This window comes from Danio rerio, chromosome 21 (genome assembly GCF_049306965.1).
Source record: "Danio rerio strain Tuebingen ecotype United States chromosome 21, GRCz12tu, whole genome shotgun sequence".
Taxonomy (NCBI): domain Eukaryota; kingdom Metazoa; phylum Chordata; class Actinopteri; order Cypriniformes; family Danionidae; genus Danio; species Danio rerio.
This window is the reverse complement of record NC_133196.1, coordinates 45270001-45288077: the sequence shown is the minus strand read 5'-3', so window position 1 is coordinate 45288077 and position 18077 is coordinate 45270001. Positions and strand designations below refer to the sequence as shown.

At 39.5% G+C, this 18077-nt stretch overlaps 1 protein-coding gene across 2 annotated transcripts in view; it reads left to right on the top strand.

The window, feature by feature from the left end:
• The first annotated feature begins 1844 nt into the window (after positions 1-1844).
• The window catches only part of pcyox1l (prenylcysteine oxidase 1 like), a 19033-nt gene continuing 2800 nt past the window's right edge, over positions 1845-18077 (top strand). The window contains exons 1-6 of one of the 2 annotated variants that reach the window (XM_009295681.5): positions 1845-2158; positions 2249-2455; positions 6187-6361; positions 9824-10035; positions 15122-15262; positions 16987-18077. The exon at positions 16987-18077 is cut by the window's right edge and continues 2800 nt beyond it. In XM_009295681.5, coding sequence (XP_009293956.2) covers positions 2041-2158; positions 2249-2455; positions 6187-6361; positions 9824-10035; positions 15122-15262; positions 16987-17648 — 1515 coding nt within the window. In that variant the 5' untranslated portion in view covers positions 1845-2040 and the 3' untranslated portion in view covers positions 17649-18077. Of the gene's footprint in view, positions 2159-2248; positions 2483-6186; positions 6362-9823; positions 10036-15121; positions 15263-16986 lie in introns of both variants that reach the window. The other variant, XM_073935490.1, reaches the window with a different exon arrangement.

Below are 18077 nucleotides of genomic sequence, written 5' to 3'. Positions count from 1 at the left end.
TATTTAAATTGTCATTTTATTCAATTTATGTGATCATAATTTCATTTAAAATTTCTTTATTTATTTAAATTTTCCCCCATATGTTTGAATGAGCTGACTAATTTGATTCTGACTAATTTGACACATTAACCAACTCAATTTAAGATCAAATAACACGATGTGAATCTTACAGTATTGTCTCTTTTCTATAATACTTTATTTATTTGACCTTTTATACATTACTGTGACCTTGCTTTAAGATAGATTTAAAGTGATTTTTGTAACTTAGATTACCCCTAGCATAATCTTGTTCCTCGTTTTGTTGTCTATTGTTGTTGTTATAGTATGTATACCTTTTCTGCATATTTTTGTATTCTTGCTGTTGCAATAAAATAAAATAAACTTAGATTTGGTAACTTACTTAGGGTATAATAAGGACAGGTCAGAATAAGTACGTTAGTCTATGTTCTTTCATTTTTACATATTGTGAAATGTTAACATGTTGTTTTGCTTAATGATAATTTAATTTGTTTACCAAAATGGGGCATCTTGTGTTTGTCCTACAACTTACTACTATTAAAATATTAATCATATTGTGGATATGCTAAGTGCATAACATTTGTTTGGCCAATATTTGAATAACAAACAATATTAGTCCAGGGGCGCAACTGCACATTTACTGATGGGTATGCGGCTTCAACTTTTGCGCGCCCCCCTTCAGTCCAACTATATTTTATAACAGGCAAGTGACAAAATGTGGAAAATATTTCCATCAATAAATAAAATATATTTTTTCATAAAGATATCAATATGCTTCAAAAAATACAGTTTCACAGTTGAACACAACTGAAATAGTATGAAGTAGTAAAAGGTATAATTACATTAAGCATGTTACGTCGCAAAGAAATGCATCTCATACTACCAGAAAATGTTTTTCTCAGTTTAATTTTCCCTCTCGAAATGATTATAGCACCTTGACTAGGCTTGCTTTTGGACTTTTTGTACTACATTTGTCAAAACAAAATGATAGACATGGGAGTCCTAAAGGGCAAAAGAACATTTTGAACAATTGACTGAAACTGCAAAAAGTGAAATAAAAAAGACTGTCAAATGTTTAGTGTAAAAAAAACAGAAACAAACTGTGTGAAATGTTCTATTTAATTGAAATGTTATAACTTTGTTTGTAGCTAAAAGTAAAATAGTTTTGAGCAAAGAAGTTACCAAAAGGCCTGATGAACTAACATGACACATAATAAATTCATAGAAACATGTATATGGTATAAAAAATGGGGGGAGGGGTGGAATGATTTCTTTATTTAATAAAATACAATATTATACGCGTATAAAATGCTAAATAAACATTTTTAACAAAAAATATATATATTATTTGAAACTTTTAAAATAGATAATTTCAAAAATAGATTTGGCACAATAGCGCCCCCCATGTGTGGCGCCCCTATGCGCCGCATATACTGCATACCCCCTTTTTGCGCCCCTGTATTAGTCCCTGTTGTTACCTGACAAGTCATCTCCTGGGAAATGAGACAAACGCCGGTTCGCTCTTTTTTACCTTGTCAGCAGAGCTTTCAACCTGAGGATGATTATACAATGTCTTTGGAAGGCCATACTGTTTATATGTCGTTACTAACAGGATGGGACGGTCTAAATCGCTTCTATTAACTTGTAACTTTAAATAATATCCTCTCAAAAAGCACCATTCCGTCTTCAACGTGTAATACATCCCGGAAGAAAAAAGGTTTCCTTTATTCCAATTGGTCTGTTGAGAGCTTTTGTACGCTCTTATTGGTCAGAAGAGAATCTCTCTTTCGCTGATTGGTCAGAAGCGTGCGCGTGCAACATCATGCGCTATTGTTGCAGGATAGCATGTAAATATGAACGCGCGTAGGTTTTACTGTTCTGCGGAAGCGAAATTGATTAAAATATTCCGTTATTTTGCTAATTGTTTGCTTCTTTTTTGTTAATCCTACTGGCACAAGTCTAGAAGAAATGCGTCAAGACGCGTGCATAAATTAACGCAACGGTACATTCTATGTTGATTGAATGGAGTCGACTGTTCTAGCGAACATGCGTCGGTGTTTATTGTTAGTTTTTTATTTAGTGCATGTATTGGCGGATACAGATTTTGCCAAATTTGACGGTGCACCGCCTTCTAAAATAGGTAAGCTTGATGTTTATGGTATGTTTCGTATAAATGTATGAAAAAAGGCCATACAATGCAGTCTGATAGTGCTTCTTGGCGTGTTTGCAGCTGTTGTTGGAGCAGGAATTGGAGGAACCGCTACAGCGCATTTCCTTAGGCAACATTTCGGGCCAGAAGTGAGAATTGATGTGTTTGAAAAGGGGTCAGTCGGTGGTCGTCTGGCTACTGTCACTGTGAACCACCAAGACTACGAGTCCGGTGGATCCATCATCCATTCCCTCAACCTGCACATGCAAGACTTTGTCCAGCAGTTGGGTCAGTTGCATTCATAACGTTTAACGTGTAAGTCTGACATTTAGGGGTGATATGATGCTTGGGATTGTTAAAATTACGTGTAATTCTTCTCATAAATAGACTTCCCTGCTGAAAAACCCAGCTTAAACCAGCCTAGGCTGGTTGGCTGGTTTTAGCTGGTCAACTAGGCTGGTTTTAGAAGGGTTTTGGCCACTTCCAGGCTGGTTTCCAGCCATTTCCATCCTGGTTTTAGCTGGTCAGGCTGGGAGATGACCAGCTAAAACCAGCTTGACCAGCCTAGCCAAGCTGGGAGTCCAGCCAAAACCAGCTATATCCAGCTTAAACCAGGCTGGTCAAAACCAGGGTTATAGTACACATCAAATCAAAACTAACCGTATTGATTTTGTTAGCGCACATTGCTAGTTTTGCGGTAAACAAATCATCCGTGCATGTCATTAAAAAGACTTAATCGTTTGCTCTTGTAATCTAAAATTGAAATCTGACAATGCACTTCATGTTTGTGTAGAGTTAAATTCTCAGATTAGGTCTGTCTAAGGTATTGGGCGTGGCTAACTTACTTAACCACACCCCTTCAGCTGTCAGTTTTGGCAGCGCTATGACAACAAACAGAAATGGTGAGGAGGAGTCTGTTAGGTTGTAAAAACTCTCCTGAAATCCATTTCCCGATCTTCCTGAATGAAATGCTTACTTGACTACATCCAGTAGTAGCAGTAGAAAAAACAAACCACACCCACTTTTTACTCATTTAATATTCCATTTCTCTAGGAATTGCATTACAATACAAAAAAAAAGGTTGCTGCTTCTCGTCAGAGCTTAATTTGTGAATTGCGAGGTCCTGGAACAGATCAGGGTAACGGATCTGACATGTAAACACAGATTTGAATGCAGCGATTCGAAGGATTAATAAACAAATGCAAATCAGCATCATTTATAATTGATGTTGCGTGGGTGCTGAGATCCCGATCTTTCAATCATTAATCGTGCAGCTTACACGGACTGCATTAATATTGGCTAAACAAGTAGTGACAAAAAAACACCTTTAATAACCTAAGAAACCCACCACATCCTGAATAACCCATCATAACTTCTTCTGTTATCATTATATTTTACACTAAAGCCTAAATGCTTTCATACATGAGATTTGAACGATGAGAGAGGTGATCACTCTGCAAGCGTTACTAGTTTAGGATTAATCCACAAGTAAAAAATGTATTAATCTGTAGGTCACATGTGTTTTGAACCGTGGGTTGTGATCTGTACAAATCACATATCAACCGTGATCTGTTACACCCCTATAAAGCACTGCTTTGAATATAGCTATCACTACCTCATTGTATCCTAATCTGTAACCTTTACACCCTGTTTGGGGTCAGGATGACCCTGATGGCTCGTTTCCACTGACTGGTACAGTACGGTACGGTTCGGGTCGGTACGGGTCACCTTTATCAGGCTTGCGTTTCCACTACCAAGGGTACCCTTTTGGTGGGCGTGGTGTATGACAAAGTTTCAGTCTACATCATTTTTGCTTGAGAAAATGTCTACAATAAAGCTGCACCGGTCATTCACATATGAACACATACAGACCCTTACAGTCTCCGATATGTTACCAAATACAGAAGAACTACACAAAACAGACATTTCGTCGTTAATTAGGTTCAAAACAACACAAAGTAATAGCCTACAGTCACAGCAAACCTCTCATCTGTGTCTGTAATCTTCAGCAGCACATGAAGCCTCTGTTAGAGAGTCATTCCATCATTCCCAGTTCATATTAGTCCAAAAGGTGATAATAAAGATTAAAACAAGGCAGTTTGTTCACGTTTGCTAAAGAAATAGCGTGCTCCTTGGCTTCGCCTTTTTCCTGCCTTTTTATCCTTTTCTTTCTGAATGTGTCACTCTTGCGTTTGTCAGCTTCTCACAGGATCGGGTTTCCAAACGCTTGTCAATAATCAAGTGCATGTTATTATTATCAGCTCAAGAAGTTTGTTATTTCAGATAGAGACGCGCGGCGAGCGCAAGAAAGAAAGTGAAACCACTCAGGCTTCAGACTGGCTCGTTAAAAACTACGCGGCACAGGGTAAATCTGCTCTTCTCCATGGCTTTGTGGCTGTTTATCATGACGACGACAGGGTTTGTTTGCAGGATCGACCATGGCTGCATATGTATTAATAATTCCGCTGTAATCTCTCGCTGTGTATTTCAAACATGGCGGGTCCTTTATTTACATTTTTTTTTTTATTAATGTCAGGGTAACTATAACATCATAGAAATGCAAGAGTGTACATGAGTTTTACAGAGGAGCAAATAAACAAGTAAGCACATAAAAGAGAAAAGATAACAAGAATAAAAAGAAAAACAAATAATATTACCTTATGTGTTAAGAAAATTAAAAAAGGAAAATAAGTTAACCGTTCTAATGGCTTATAAGATTTTTAGAGGAAGCAATAGTTCTAATGTACTGTTGAATTTCCTTTTCAAAAACAATAAAACAAGGTATACGCTGAGAGAATTTACAGCGGTGTATATGGAATTTAGCAAGGATTAAAAGGAGATTAATAATGAAATATTCCTTACTTTTATCATCAGGAGCATTAAAAAAACCCAGCAGGATATCCTTAAAAGATAACAAGAATCCTGGTAATATTTTACGATGAATATCTAAAGAAAGTTCAATCCAAAAGCATTGTGTATGAGGGCAACTCCAAAAAATATGGTCAGCAGTTTCATTGGGTATATTACAGAACGAGCAGCATGTATCTATATCTGATTTAAATCTTTTCAAAAATGTCTTGGCTGGGTAAAATCTGTGTAACAGTTTAAATGAAGAGTCCTTTGTTTACATTCTGGCTTGTTGCGTCTACGAAAGACGTATCTCTGTAAACCAATAGCGTTCAGCTGCGCGTGTAGCTCCACCTTTTGGGACCCTTTCTGCAGTTTGTCCGGTACGGTTTGGTTCGGTACGCCTTTTGATAGTGGAAACGGCCATAAAACCATACCAAACCGTACCGTACCGTACCACTCAGTGGAAACGGGCCATGAAAGACATTTCTTTCCCAAAAACACGGTTTTCTTCATCTCAGCAGCGTAAGATTTTGTGACTTTTTCAACATTATCTACCTATACACACACACAAAAATCTGGCATTGATTTGGTTGAACGTGTGTAAAAAAAAAAAAAAAGAAGTCAAAAAAGAAGTCAATAGTCAATAATAGAAAGAAGTCAATAGTCAATAATAGAACCCTAAATGAACATAGTAATTAACATCTCCCAAATCATAGCATAAATGTATAGAGCAGTAAACAAAAATATTGATATAATTATATTATTATAATGATATAATTTGTATTATTAGAAATATTTAGTTTTTTATAATTACACTTCTTATCTTTGGGGTCACCCTGACCCCAACACAAGGGGTTAAAACGCCAGCAGGGTTAAAAACATTTCACAGTGTGTGTACATTTTCACAGAAGTCATTCGCATAATTCAAACAAAGCATCCTGGGATGTAGGAAAACTGTGGATAACTGAAGAGAAAAGGTGCAGACATTAGACTATAATAAATCTCTCTAGTGTGCATGTGTTGAGTCCCTGATGTTGCGTACATTATCAAATCCAGTGTACATTGAAAGTTTAGCATAAAAAGGGTATGCTTTGTCATTTGGGGGTTGGTTTTAAATAATTTCTGTTCTTTTCAATGCTATTCAGTGTGTTTTATGTTACCATCCACAGGGCTGAAGTATCGTAAGAGTGTGGCTGGGAAAACAGCAGTGTTCAACGGAGAAGAGTTCATTCTAGAGGAGACAGACTGGTACCTGCTGGATCTGTTTCGCTTGTGGTGGCGCTATGGCATAAGCTTCATCCGTCTGCAGATGTGGGTGGAGGAGATCATGGAGAAGTTTATGAGGTGAGGGAAAGGCTTTATAAAGTTCAAAACAGCTCTAGTTTTCACAGGTTTGTGCAGAAACTGAAGCGTCTGTGATGTTTCAGTTGAGAGTGTTCCTGATCTGCAGCTTTAAATGGTTAGTTTAATGCTAAATGTAAATTCTGTCCTTTACTTATTTTTCAAATACCTTCATATTAGGGCAGGGCGATGATTAAAAAAGATATTTAACCAAAATTTATAATATATAATAGGGATGTAACGGTATCAGAATTTCACGGTACGGTAATACCTCGGTATGAATGTCACGGTACGGTATTTATTGAATCATTTACAGGAAAAACAAAACTAATGAAAATACCCCAAAAAAAGTGCCAAAAGTGTCAATGACATACAAATTAGCCATCTATCTGTAAGCTTTGAAACAGGAACTTCAATTTTTCAATTTTAATACAAAATTATATTATTAAACCATGTAAAAAAATAAAGTTTCAATTTAGTATTGTTGAAAACCAAGTGTGCCGCAAGCCTGCGTTTGAGTGAAGGTCTCGGCCGTTAGATCGCCCCCTGGGGGCTGGCTGCAGTACAAGTCATAAAGCCCGCCTCCTCCGTGTTAATGAAGGAGACTTGAGCCCAAATTATTACACTTGCAATAAAATGTCCCGAAAGATGGTTCTGGTCGATTAAGGCACTGGTTATTGTGCTGAAATAGGTGCAGATCTTCATTTTTGTAAACAGTTTGTTTTTAGCAGTAATTTAATGCTGGGCGTGTCATCGTGATTGACAGCTGTGATTGACAGTTTCTCAAAGCAGCGCGTCAGAGCTTCGGCAGGATACTGAAATGTTAGTATTCGATTTCTGTGTTATTTTACCATGACAAAATGAGTTCAGCAGTAAACTACAGTTTCTGACATACATGATCCTGGTGGAACACTGTTTATTCGCTAAGTTCAGGGCTTTTTTCGGGCTTTATTAGTTTGCTGATACACGCCTAGCCACCCAGATAGCAAAACACAGTTCCGGCTAGATTCTTGCCTGCCGGAGACTTATCCCTTAGAGCTCAGACTGACTACCTCTGCTGGACCTACTCCGGATGCCTGGACTCACTACCCGATTCCAGCCCAAGTCAATCGAGCCAGATGCGGCGGCCGAGCGAGCCGGCGCTGCCGCATGCGAGGCGGAATCAGCCCGCGACGCCGCGAGTAGGTTATGCGCTGCGGTCCGGAGCTGGCGCGATTGAATATATAAAACCCTCATATTTGTTAACGTTATTACATCCATTTGTGTTGATATGACAGCAAACGCATGCTGAGAAGTTCGGGGGGCGTAGTTGATTTTACATAAAGCGTTTGATTGGAAGCTCGACTCTGCTCATTTTCGCGGCTCCTCCTCTGGCTCCATCAGACAGTCCTTCTGCGCATGTCTGGCTCCAATTTCAGCAGTCTTTTGCGACAGTTTGTGCCCATCAAGCAGGTGTTTTGCCCTCAAGGCGTTCAATAGGAAAAAGGGCTGTCGCATCGTCCATATTTTTTACAGTCATTGTTGAAAACTCATCACATTCAACATTTAATCACTCACTCACTGAGATAGAGATGGGTTTTAAGGAAAATTATATAACTATAATCTGGTAAAAGCTGGGATCTCTGGGAATGTCCCCTGCAACAGAAAAAAAACCCTCTCATTTGGGACCGAGGTTTCTGGGACAGAGATATGACTTAGCCCAGGTTGACAGCAGTGGGTAACGTTGTGCATTGTCTTTCCACCACTTGAGAGGACAAGCCATGAGTGAGATAGAGGTCTCTTTGAGGTACAAGTCAATGTCCGCATCAATCTGAACAGTGTACTGTGTTTCTGTAGTCCCCATGACTGTTATTAGTCATATTCTCCAACTTGCAGGCACGTGCCCTTTTTAGTCTTGGGTAGAAAGTTCCCTTCCTAAATGATCTAAAGTGCCCCCGCGACGCGACATTTTTCTAAAGGTGCCGTTGACTTGAAATTTTCACCAGATGTTGGTAACAACCACAGAAATCCATATATGCAAAGAAAACAAATTAATTAGTTTACAAATTAAGTTCTGTGTAATCACATTAAATAATACAGAAAAAGGTTATCGAACAAATAAAGAAGGGGAGGTGTGGAAAGGCAGTGAAAGCACAGATGGCAGCTGAAATCTCTCAGTAGTTCTTCAGCAAACCTCTATCCTTCGTCAGTGTAAATTAATATTAGCTTCTTCTGTCCAACATCTACATTAGCAGGAAGATGAAGATCCAGGGTGGACATTTCAGCAAGTCAACGATCCAAAGCACAGCCAACGAAACTCTCAAATGCTTTCAGAGAAAGAAAATCAAGCTGTCGAATGGCCTAGCCAGTCACCTGACTCGAGTTCAATAGAGAATCCGAAATAAAGATCAGATTTGATAGACGAGACCCACAGAACCATCAAGATTTATACACTTTGTTGAAGTCTGTAAAAAAAATCACACCTGAGGAATTCATGTGACTTCATTTCCTTTGCATATATGGATTTCTTTGGTTGTTATCAACATCTGTTGAAAATTTAAAGTCAACAGCACCTTTAGAAATGTTTTCTGAGTTAAACTGTGACCTGAAGTAGCACGTGTCATTTTTAGCGTAGTTTTGGACGCGATATGTACAGCCCCATACAGATTTAACCTGAGAGATACAGTACAAGCACTGATCTATGATCGATATGTGATTACAAACCGTGCGGTGCGATTACAACTCCTAACACAATATTAAACGCATATTTTGCAAACTACACAAAACGAGGCAACAATTTTAATGACACTTACAGGTTATGATGCGGTGGAAGAAGAAACTGGTCCATTTGAACTGTAAAAGTTACTGACAAAGTCCCTGTCAAAGTCTGACAGTCCCATAGTCTCTGCTGCAACTTTATTATCAAACGGCCAATGAATCCCGCGTTGCAGCGTAGGTTATTGTATCAAGAATTAGAAATATGACAGGAACAAACACAGCACTAGGTTGGCTATACTGTGGTATTGTTGTGAGAATGAACTTTAACCCTTTATTTCCCGCAGCCGAATCTCCATCTGTCAGTGATCGTCATCTTTGTGTCATGATCAGTCCTGTGATCCCCTGCGCCTCCGCTAGTGTCTGAAGTGAAAGCACGTTCACATTTTACCGGAACTGGAAGTACATATTTGGTAATATACCGTGTCGATGTGATCAAGCAAAAGATCCGAACCCAACTCGATTCGTTTATTCGACTACGAGTCAACTATTTCGCTAAAGAATCAATAGTTTAAACAGAGTGCATCAGATTTAAACCTCAGCTGGATGTTTTCATTCACTTAGAGCTGTGTTACACACTGCATGGAAGCTCGTTTTCAAAAACCCATAATTGGGGCTCTTTAAAAGCTGTGTTGGATGTTCATTTGTTCAGTAAAATGTCTCACCATCCACCTCATTTTCTCCTTCTTGCCAACTCATTTTTGGTTTCAGAATCTATAAATACCAGGCTCACGGCTATGCCTTCAGTTCAGTGGAGGAGTTGCTGCACTCTCTGGGCGGTTCGGGATTCATCAACATGACCCGCCGCTCTCTATCCGAGTCTCTGCTAGAATTGGGCGTCTCTCAGCGCTTCATTGACGAAGTCATTGCCCCCATCATGAGGGTCAACTACGGCCAGAACATCAGCATCCCTGCATTTGTTGGTATGGATAGCACTTTCTTTACAGGTGTTGAGATATATAATATTTTGAAGTTAGAGTTATTAGCCCTCCTGTATATTTTTTTCCCCCTGATTTCTTCTTAAAGAACATTTTTTCAACACATTTTTAAACATAATAGTTTTAATAACTCATTTCTTATAACTAATTTCTCTTTGCCATAATGACAGTACATAATATTTTACTAGATATTTTTCAAGATACTAGTATTCAGCTTAAAGTGACATTTCAAGGCTTAATTAGGTTAACTAGGCAGGTTAGGGTAATTAGGCAAGTTGTTGTATAACAGTGGTTTGTTTTGTAGACCAGGGGTTCCTAAACTTTTCAGCCCGGGACCCCCAAAATAACAATGCCAGTGACTCGCGACCCCCAATATCCTCTGAGGTGGTTATAAATACAGAAACCTTGCATGCAATGACGCAGACACACCAATTAAATTTGTGTCAGTGCTTTAAATGTGCCACAATGTTATAAAATCAAAATGCATCTGACGCTGTTGCTGCCTTTAATATAATGTAATTTCCCCAGGGGTCGCAATCCAATAGAACTAGTAACTATAAGCTACTATAGTAACTATATAGTATATAGTAACTATAAACGACTATTTTTATTTTCAGTATAGTTATGGATAAAATATGTTAATTCTTATGGTTTAATAAAAATAAATAGATTTTTGGAAATCACCAGGTGACCCCCCTTCATTGCCCCGCGACCCCTCAGGGTGTCCTGACCCCCACTTTGAGAACCACTGCTGTAGACTATCAAAGAAAAAATGTTTAAGGGGCTAATAATTTTGACCTTAAATGGGTTTAAAATAATTCAAAACTGCTTTTATTCTAGCCGAAATAAAACAAACAAGACTTTCTCCAGAAGAAAACATATTATAGGAAATACTGTGAGAAAATCATTGGGAAAATTCACAGGAGGGCTAACAATTTTGACTTTGACCAAATTAAATTTAAGACTTTAATTTCATAAATTCATAAGTACTCGATTGTCAAAAACAAAGAAATACATTCCTTCCATTTAAATCTTTTACAATAACGCTGACAAATAATGCACATTTGATCAATATTTCAGAAACTGCGTTTCATTATTACCAGTATTGAATTCAACTAATTTAAATAAAGTTATTTTCTACATTTTTAAAAATTACTCTGACATTGGTGTTATAAAATCAAAATGCGTTTTGATTACCAAAATGGTAACGTAAATATTTAGTGAAATGTTAAGTGCAATAAGGACTTTCATGGCGCAACATATGCTGTGGTATAGAGCTGCACAATTCTGGCAAAAATGAGAATCGCAATTTTTTTTGCTTAAAATAAAGATCACGATTTTCTCACGATTCTGTAGATGTAGAATAAAGGTATGGTAAAAACAAACATATGGCACAACCTCGATAATAATATTATGTGTGGGTCTACTGGTTTCTATAAATAATTCTATTCTACTTATAATAATTCTGAGGTTGAATTATGATGTTTGAGATTGCAATCTGTCATTGATAACATTATTAGACAATTTTTTTCACTGGTAAAATCAGACATTTGTTATTATTAGATTATATTCAACAATGTATAGGCTAGAGTAAGTATACTGACACTGTAAACCATTTATTTTCATGCACAACTCTGTTCGCTATGAAAGAAAAAACATCAGATGCTTGCCGTAATCATCACTCTAAAATGCGATTTGATCATTTGAATGAAGTGCACACTTTCAGTTTCATTTTGACCGCTAAGTGTTGTTCATACTTCGCGCGCGGCTCCCAAACAATCCCTCTGTGCCACAAACTGAGTATTATTTACAACTGTATTACCTGTTACAGCATATGCAGGTTCTGTTCACTAAAGTAGACGAGCGAGCGTCTATCATTAAGTAGAGCGCGCTCCCTCGCTCTCTCTGATAACAGCTCACGGTCAGCAGCCCACGTCACGTGTGATTTCCCAGCCGCGAAAACATCATTATATGAAGACAAAAATGACATTGTTAGGTGAATTATACCTTATAAATACAGTATGTGACTCATTCAACATAATTTGGAGGTGTCCATGTCACTGAGCAACATGTGTGAAACAATAAAAAGACTCATGCAGCCGCCTTTTCTTCTCTCCTGAATTTGAAAATATCATCGACAGAATCGTAGAAATGCTGGATTAAGATCGTCTAGGGGGTCGAATCGAGATCGCGATCTTTTTTCGAATAATTGTGCAGCTCTACTGTGGTATAAATTACAAATGCCTAATTTCCACTGAGAGATACAGTACAGGTCACCTTTATCAGGCTTGTGTCTACCACTGCCAAATGGAACCAATGGTATCCTTTTGGTACGCGTGGTGTACGACAGAAAGTTGCAGTCGACGTTTTTCTCGCTTGAAGTTCACATATCGCATGAGAAGCACTTCTTACTAATCACATGCTTTATATACATAAATACTTATCAGACCCCAAAGCTTTTAGCGATTTTGCGATCGCTGAATGAAACGCAAACTCAACAAAATGTCTGAATTCCTCAAGCTCGAGTTGATGTTGTAAATGAGGGCGATGCCAACCCTCTCGTCCACCACCAGAGGGAGCCATCGCCCGAATTCTGATTCGACTCACGGACTCAAAATCCCATAAGCCCTTCTACCTGTCACTGATTGCGGTCCAGGTGCCTGTCATCATCCCAGCGCATATATACCACACTCACGCTCTGGTTCATTGCGAAGTCTTGATTTGCCCTGCTGTCATTACTGAGCGATTTCCTCTCCATTCCTCCGTTTGATCTGTGTTTTGACCCTTTGCCCGACTCAACGATTAAGAAAGACATCGGCCTGCCCTGAACTCCAGCCTGTTATTTCGACTAAGTAAGATATCTGCCTGCCTTGAACTCTAGCCTGTACCTCGTTCTGATTCCTGGTTTGCCCCTTGTTGTTGCTTGTATGTGTGCTTTCAATAAAGCTTGCAAATGGATGCAATGCCGTCTGACTCATCACAACAGTCGACCATGGCTTGTTATTATATGTATATATTATTACGGTGTAATGTCTCGGCTGTGTGTTTAAAAAAGGGGCTTCGTTTCCTTCCTTTCATTCTCCTGGCGTGTGCACGCACTAATGATGTTTCTCTGTAAACCAAGAGCGTTCAGCTGCGCGTCGTGTTACGCTTTTTGGTACCCCTATTGTTGTGCTAGGTACCCTTTGGAAAGGCATCCCAAAAAGTGGTACAGTACGGTTCGCTTTTTTTTACCTTTTGACAGTGGAAACAGCCAAAAAGCATATTGAACCGTCCATACCACTCAGTGGAAACAGGCCAAAAGGTGCTTGATTTAAAATTAATGGTGCTTTAAAAATTCCTCAAGTCCTTGCATGAATCTGCTGTTCATGAAAGTGTGGGAACCCTGAGAATAAAAATGCCATGTTAAAAAAAGCCACATCCGGCAGCTAGATGAGGAGGTAGTAGTGTTTTGCTCTGCTCTTACTATTTTTAATTTTATTAACGCCAATTACACGCGAGTATACTTTGAAAAAGACAAATTTGTCTCCACTAAAATCCTGCGTCTACGGTTAACTGATCTGTAGTAAAAAGGCGAGCAAAAGTGTGTAAAAATTGACGACAAGACAAACGTGGCTTGATAGTCCCTACCTAAAGCAAGCTAGCATAGAGGTCGCTGCTAACTCTACATGCAACAGTTGCACTGAGCAATCTTCGCTAGAGGACAAAACACTTCTTCAACTGGTTAAGACTTAACTGATATCCTCACGCGACTAGATGTTAAGCTTTTGGTCTGAGATTGTATTGATCATCGAAACATTTCGTTCAGAAGTCAAAACCAAAATGGATGCCCTACAACTGGGCTTAGGCGGTATCCAAATTTTGATACCGTCAAACCTCCTCCATATTTGACCCCGGTCTCCGGTATTACCGTGCATAATAAAAAAAATTATGACGTAAGGCTCAGACAGTGTCACCAAACTGTTAGCTTGTGCCTAAATCATTCAGAAACTGAACACCGTATATGTGACCTTAGGTTCGCGGTCACCTGTTTGTCTTGTTCGTATTAGAGATCTGCGCAGGACGCTCTCTCTCTTTCTCACACACACACACACAGAGAGAGAGAGAGAGACGCACAGCACTACGCTCTCTCTCTCATTCACAAAGACACACACACACACACAAACAAACAAACAGCATCTACACGGATGCGTGCGTGCTCGCTCGCTCGGGAGCAATATTGTTAGACCGCGTGCCTGCTCCCTTTCAAGTTATACAAGAGTTACCGACCGCTCTCGCGGTTTATTCATAAATTTATTCCCGCACCGCGGGAATGCAGACCTCTAGTTCATATTTACCACGTCTCCCTTCTCGTTCGGTCGAAACCCGAAATACTGCCAAACTGCAGGTCACTTGCTGCGCGACTCGCCACCTCACCTCTCCCTGTCCCTCTCTGTCTCTCCTCCACACTGTCGCGTGATGACAATCATGCATACGCATTTGTAGGCATTAAATAAATAATATTTAATACTTGTCTCCTATTTAAGTGCATTGTTTTTATGACGGTATAACGGAAACTGACACTGTTGCTATTTTTGGATCCCATGGTATACCATATTACGGTATTACCGCCCAAGCCTACCGACAACTAGAGATAGCAGGACAAATTCATTCCGTTTAAACTAGGCAATCTGATATGACTGACACTATGAAGAAAATGGAAACAGTGCTCAACTTCCACCATGACTCGCTCGAGACAATGGAATCTACATTTTCAACTTTTAAAAAACAAATACAGAAGCTGCAAAAGCAACAACAAGATCTCCAGAATAGGAGTTGTCGACCAAAATCTGCAAATAATCGGCATACCTGAAGATGCGGAGAAGGGCCGGCCCACTGACTTCATGTGTGGTTTTTCCTTAGAGGTATTAGGTGAGGATTTACCGGTCCTTCTTTCTGTGGTATTAAATCGCGCTTACCGCTCCCTCGCTCCGAATCCCCGGGCCCAGAGCAATGAGTCATGAGTCAAAAAAAAGTCATGTTAGTTATCTTCCTATTCATCTGTTCTGAGTGCTGTGTTTGTCTGGGACAGGTGCTGTGTCTCTAGCTGGTGCTCAGGCCAATCTCTGGGCCGTGGAAGGAGGAAACAAGCTGGTGTGCTCAGGACTGCTCAAACTGGCCAGAGCTAATCTCATCCAGAGTCCAGTTACAACTGTTACTCTCCGTTCAACAGGTATTTCACATGGCCATCAATTCAAAAATAAATGAACAAAACAAAAGTGAGAAAGGGTGGCTCAGTGGATAGCACTGTCACCTGAAGAAGGTCGCTGGGTTGAGTTCCGGCTGGGCCAGTTGGCATTTCCATGTGGAGTTTGCATGTTCTCCCAGTGTTGGTGTGGGTTTCCTCCAGGTGCTCCGGTTCCCCCCACAGTCCAAACACATGCGCTATTGGAGAATTGACTAAACTAAATTCTCCGTAGTGTGTGTGTATAGGTGTTTCCCAATACTGGGTTGCTGCTGGAAAGGCATCTGCTGTGTAAAACATATGCTGTAATAGTCGGCGGTTCATTCCGCTGTGGCGACCTGTGAAATATAGACTAAGCTGAAGAAAAATGAAAGGAAAATTAAAATTCTGCTATGATTTCTGTTGGAACAGCCATTGAGCTCACTAACTTCTTCTAGACCTCTAATGGTGTGTTTAATACCACAGGCTCTTTAAATGCTGTTCTTTTCGTGAGCAGCCTGCGTTTCTAACTGACAGCAGTATCTAACACATCTGTCCTATTGATAGTAGCAGCAGAATGTCACTGCGTCCCAGTGGTGTCTGTTGCTTATGGGTCACTGATAAAGAAGAGTGTCCAACAGCAAAGAAAAGGACAGATCTTCTGAGAATCTAGTTTCAAATATAAAAGACAGATTCTTTGAAATATCCTCTCTCTGCTCTTTACGTGGTTTTGAGAATCTTTTATGACATGAAGACGAAGGAATAAATGTGGGGTAATCGACAAGAGTAATTTAAGGTTTTTGTTAGACCTGGAGTATTTTTGAATGTATCAGGATTATTATGACGAAAAAAATGTAAAGTACTTTAAAGAATTTGTCTTTTATATATATAAATAAAAGATTTTTCAAGACGCTTCTATACAGCTTAAAGTGGCATTAAAGGCTTAACTAGGTTCATTAGGTTAACTAGGCAGGTTAGGGTAATTAGGCAAGTTATTTGTGTAATAATGGTTTGTTCTGTTGACTATCGAAGTTTTTTTTTTTTTTGCTTAAAGGGGCTAATAATTTTGACCTTAATGTTTATTAAAAAATTAAAAGCTGCTTTTATTCTAGCCAAAATAAAAAATAATACTTTCTCCAGAAGAATAAATAATATCAGACATACTTTAAAAATTTATTTGCTCTGTTAAACATCATTTGGGAAAAATGTAAAAAATCAAAAATCAAAGGGAGGGCGGGGGGATAATTCCGAGTTCAACTGTATGTAATGGTATATATTCACACACACACACACACATATATATATATATATACACACACACACACACACACACACACACACACACACACATACACACATACACACACACACACACACACACACAGTTGAAGTCAGAATTATTCAACTGTACAGCGTACAAACAATGGCGCCAATGAGAGCGATCATGTGTTGAATGTTGATCTGCCACTCCTATGTCAAGTTGCGGTCGGTCTCAAACCCGCTCCAATTGGTCCACCGTTTTTATGTTGTTAAATTGGAAAAAAAAGGACTGGGTGTGTTTATTTCACCCCAATGTGACAGTCTGTACACTATACCTACACACATGGCTGTCCAAAGAGCTTGAAAAATAGATTTTTCACCATAGGTGCCCTTTAAAACTAAAGTGGGTGTATTGAATAATACAATAATTTGCTTCACATCTTAAAAATGAAGAATTTTCTTTTTTATTTCAGGGGAAGAGCACCAGTATGAGCTCACCTACAGCTCTCAAAGCGAACAGACATCCGAGCTCTACGACATCGTAGTAATAGCGACACCGCTCCAACAAAATGTCAACTCTGGCATCTCATTCCAGGGCTTTGAGCCTCAAATTCCAGAAATGGTGGGCTCCTACCACCAAACGGTGGCCTCCATCATCCATGGCTACCTAAATTGCACCTACTTTGGCTTCCCAGATCCAAAGCTCTTCCCATTTTCAAGCATTCTCACAACCGACACCGATGAGCTGTTCTTCAACAGCGCCGCCAGCGTCTGTCCCGTCAACATAACCTCCGGTTTCCGCCGAAAGCAGCCTCAGGAGGCGGGAGTTTACAAGGTGTTCTCCCCAAAACCTCTGGAGAAGAGTGAGCTGAAGACCCTTTTTAAGTCCTACTACTCTGTGCAGGTCACCGATTGGATGGCCTACCCTCATTACGGCAGCACTCAAGGCTTGCCGCCAGTTGTGCTGCATGAAAACATGTACTTTCTTAATGGAATCGAGTGGGCAGGGAGTGCCATGGAGATGAGCTCAGTGGCAGCCAAGAATATTGCCCTGTTGGCCTACCACCGCTGGAACAGACAGTCGGAGATGATTGACCAGAAGGATCTCATGCACAAAGTCAAGACGGAATTGTGACGCATCCAATTTGCTATTTAAAGTAATTTTTATGGACCATGGCCTTAAATTACAACTCCCCTAGAGTTTCGTTTTTAATCCATTCAGCCAATTTTTGTGTCATTTAGCTTAGCATAGATCATTGAATTAGATTAGACCATTAGCATCACGTGCAAATTTTAAAAGAGTTAATTTTCTTATTTAAAGTTTGACTCTACTGTATACGTTGTGTACTAAGACTGACAGGACAATGAAGATTTGCTATTTTCTAGGCCGATATGGCGAGGAACTGTACTCGTATTCTGGCGTAATAATCAAAGAACTTTGCTGTCGTACCATGCCTGCAACAGGCACAATGATATTACGCAGATTCTAACTGGTGGTTCAAGTGTAGGGTTTGGTGCTAGGGATTATTTTAATGCACTGTGTAACATTGCCCCTACTGCAGCC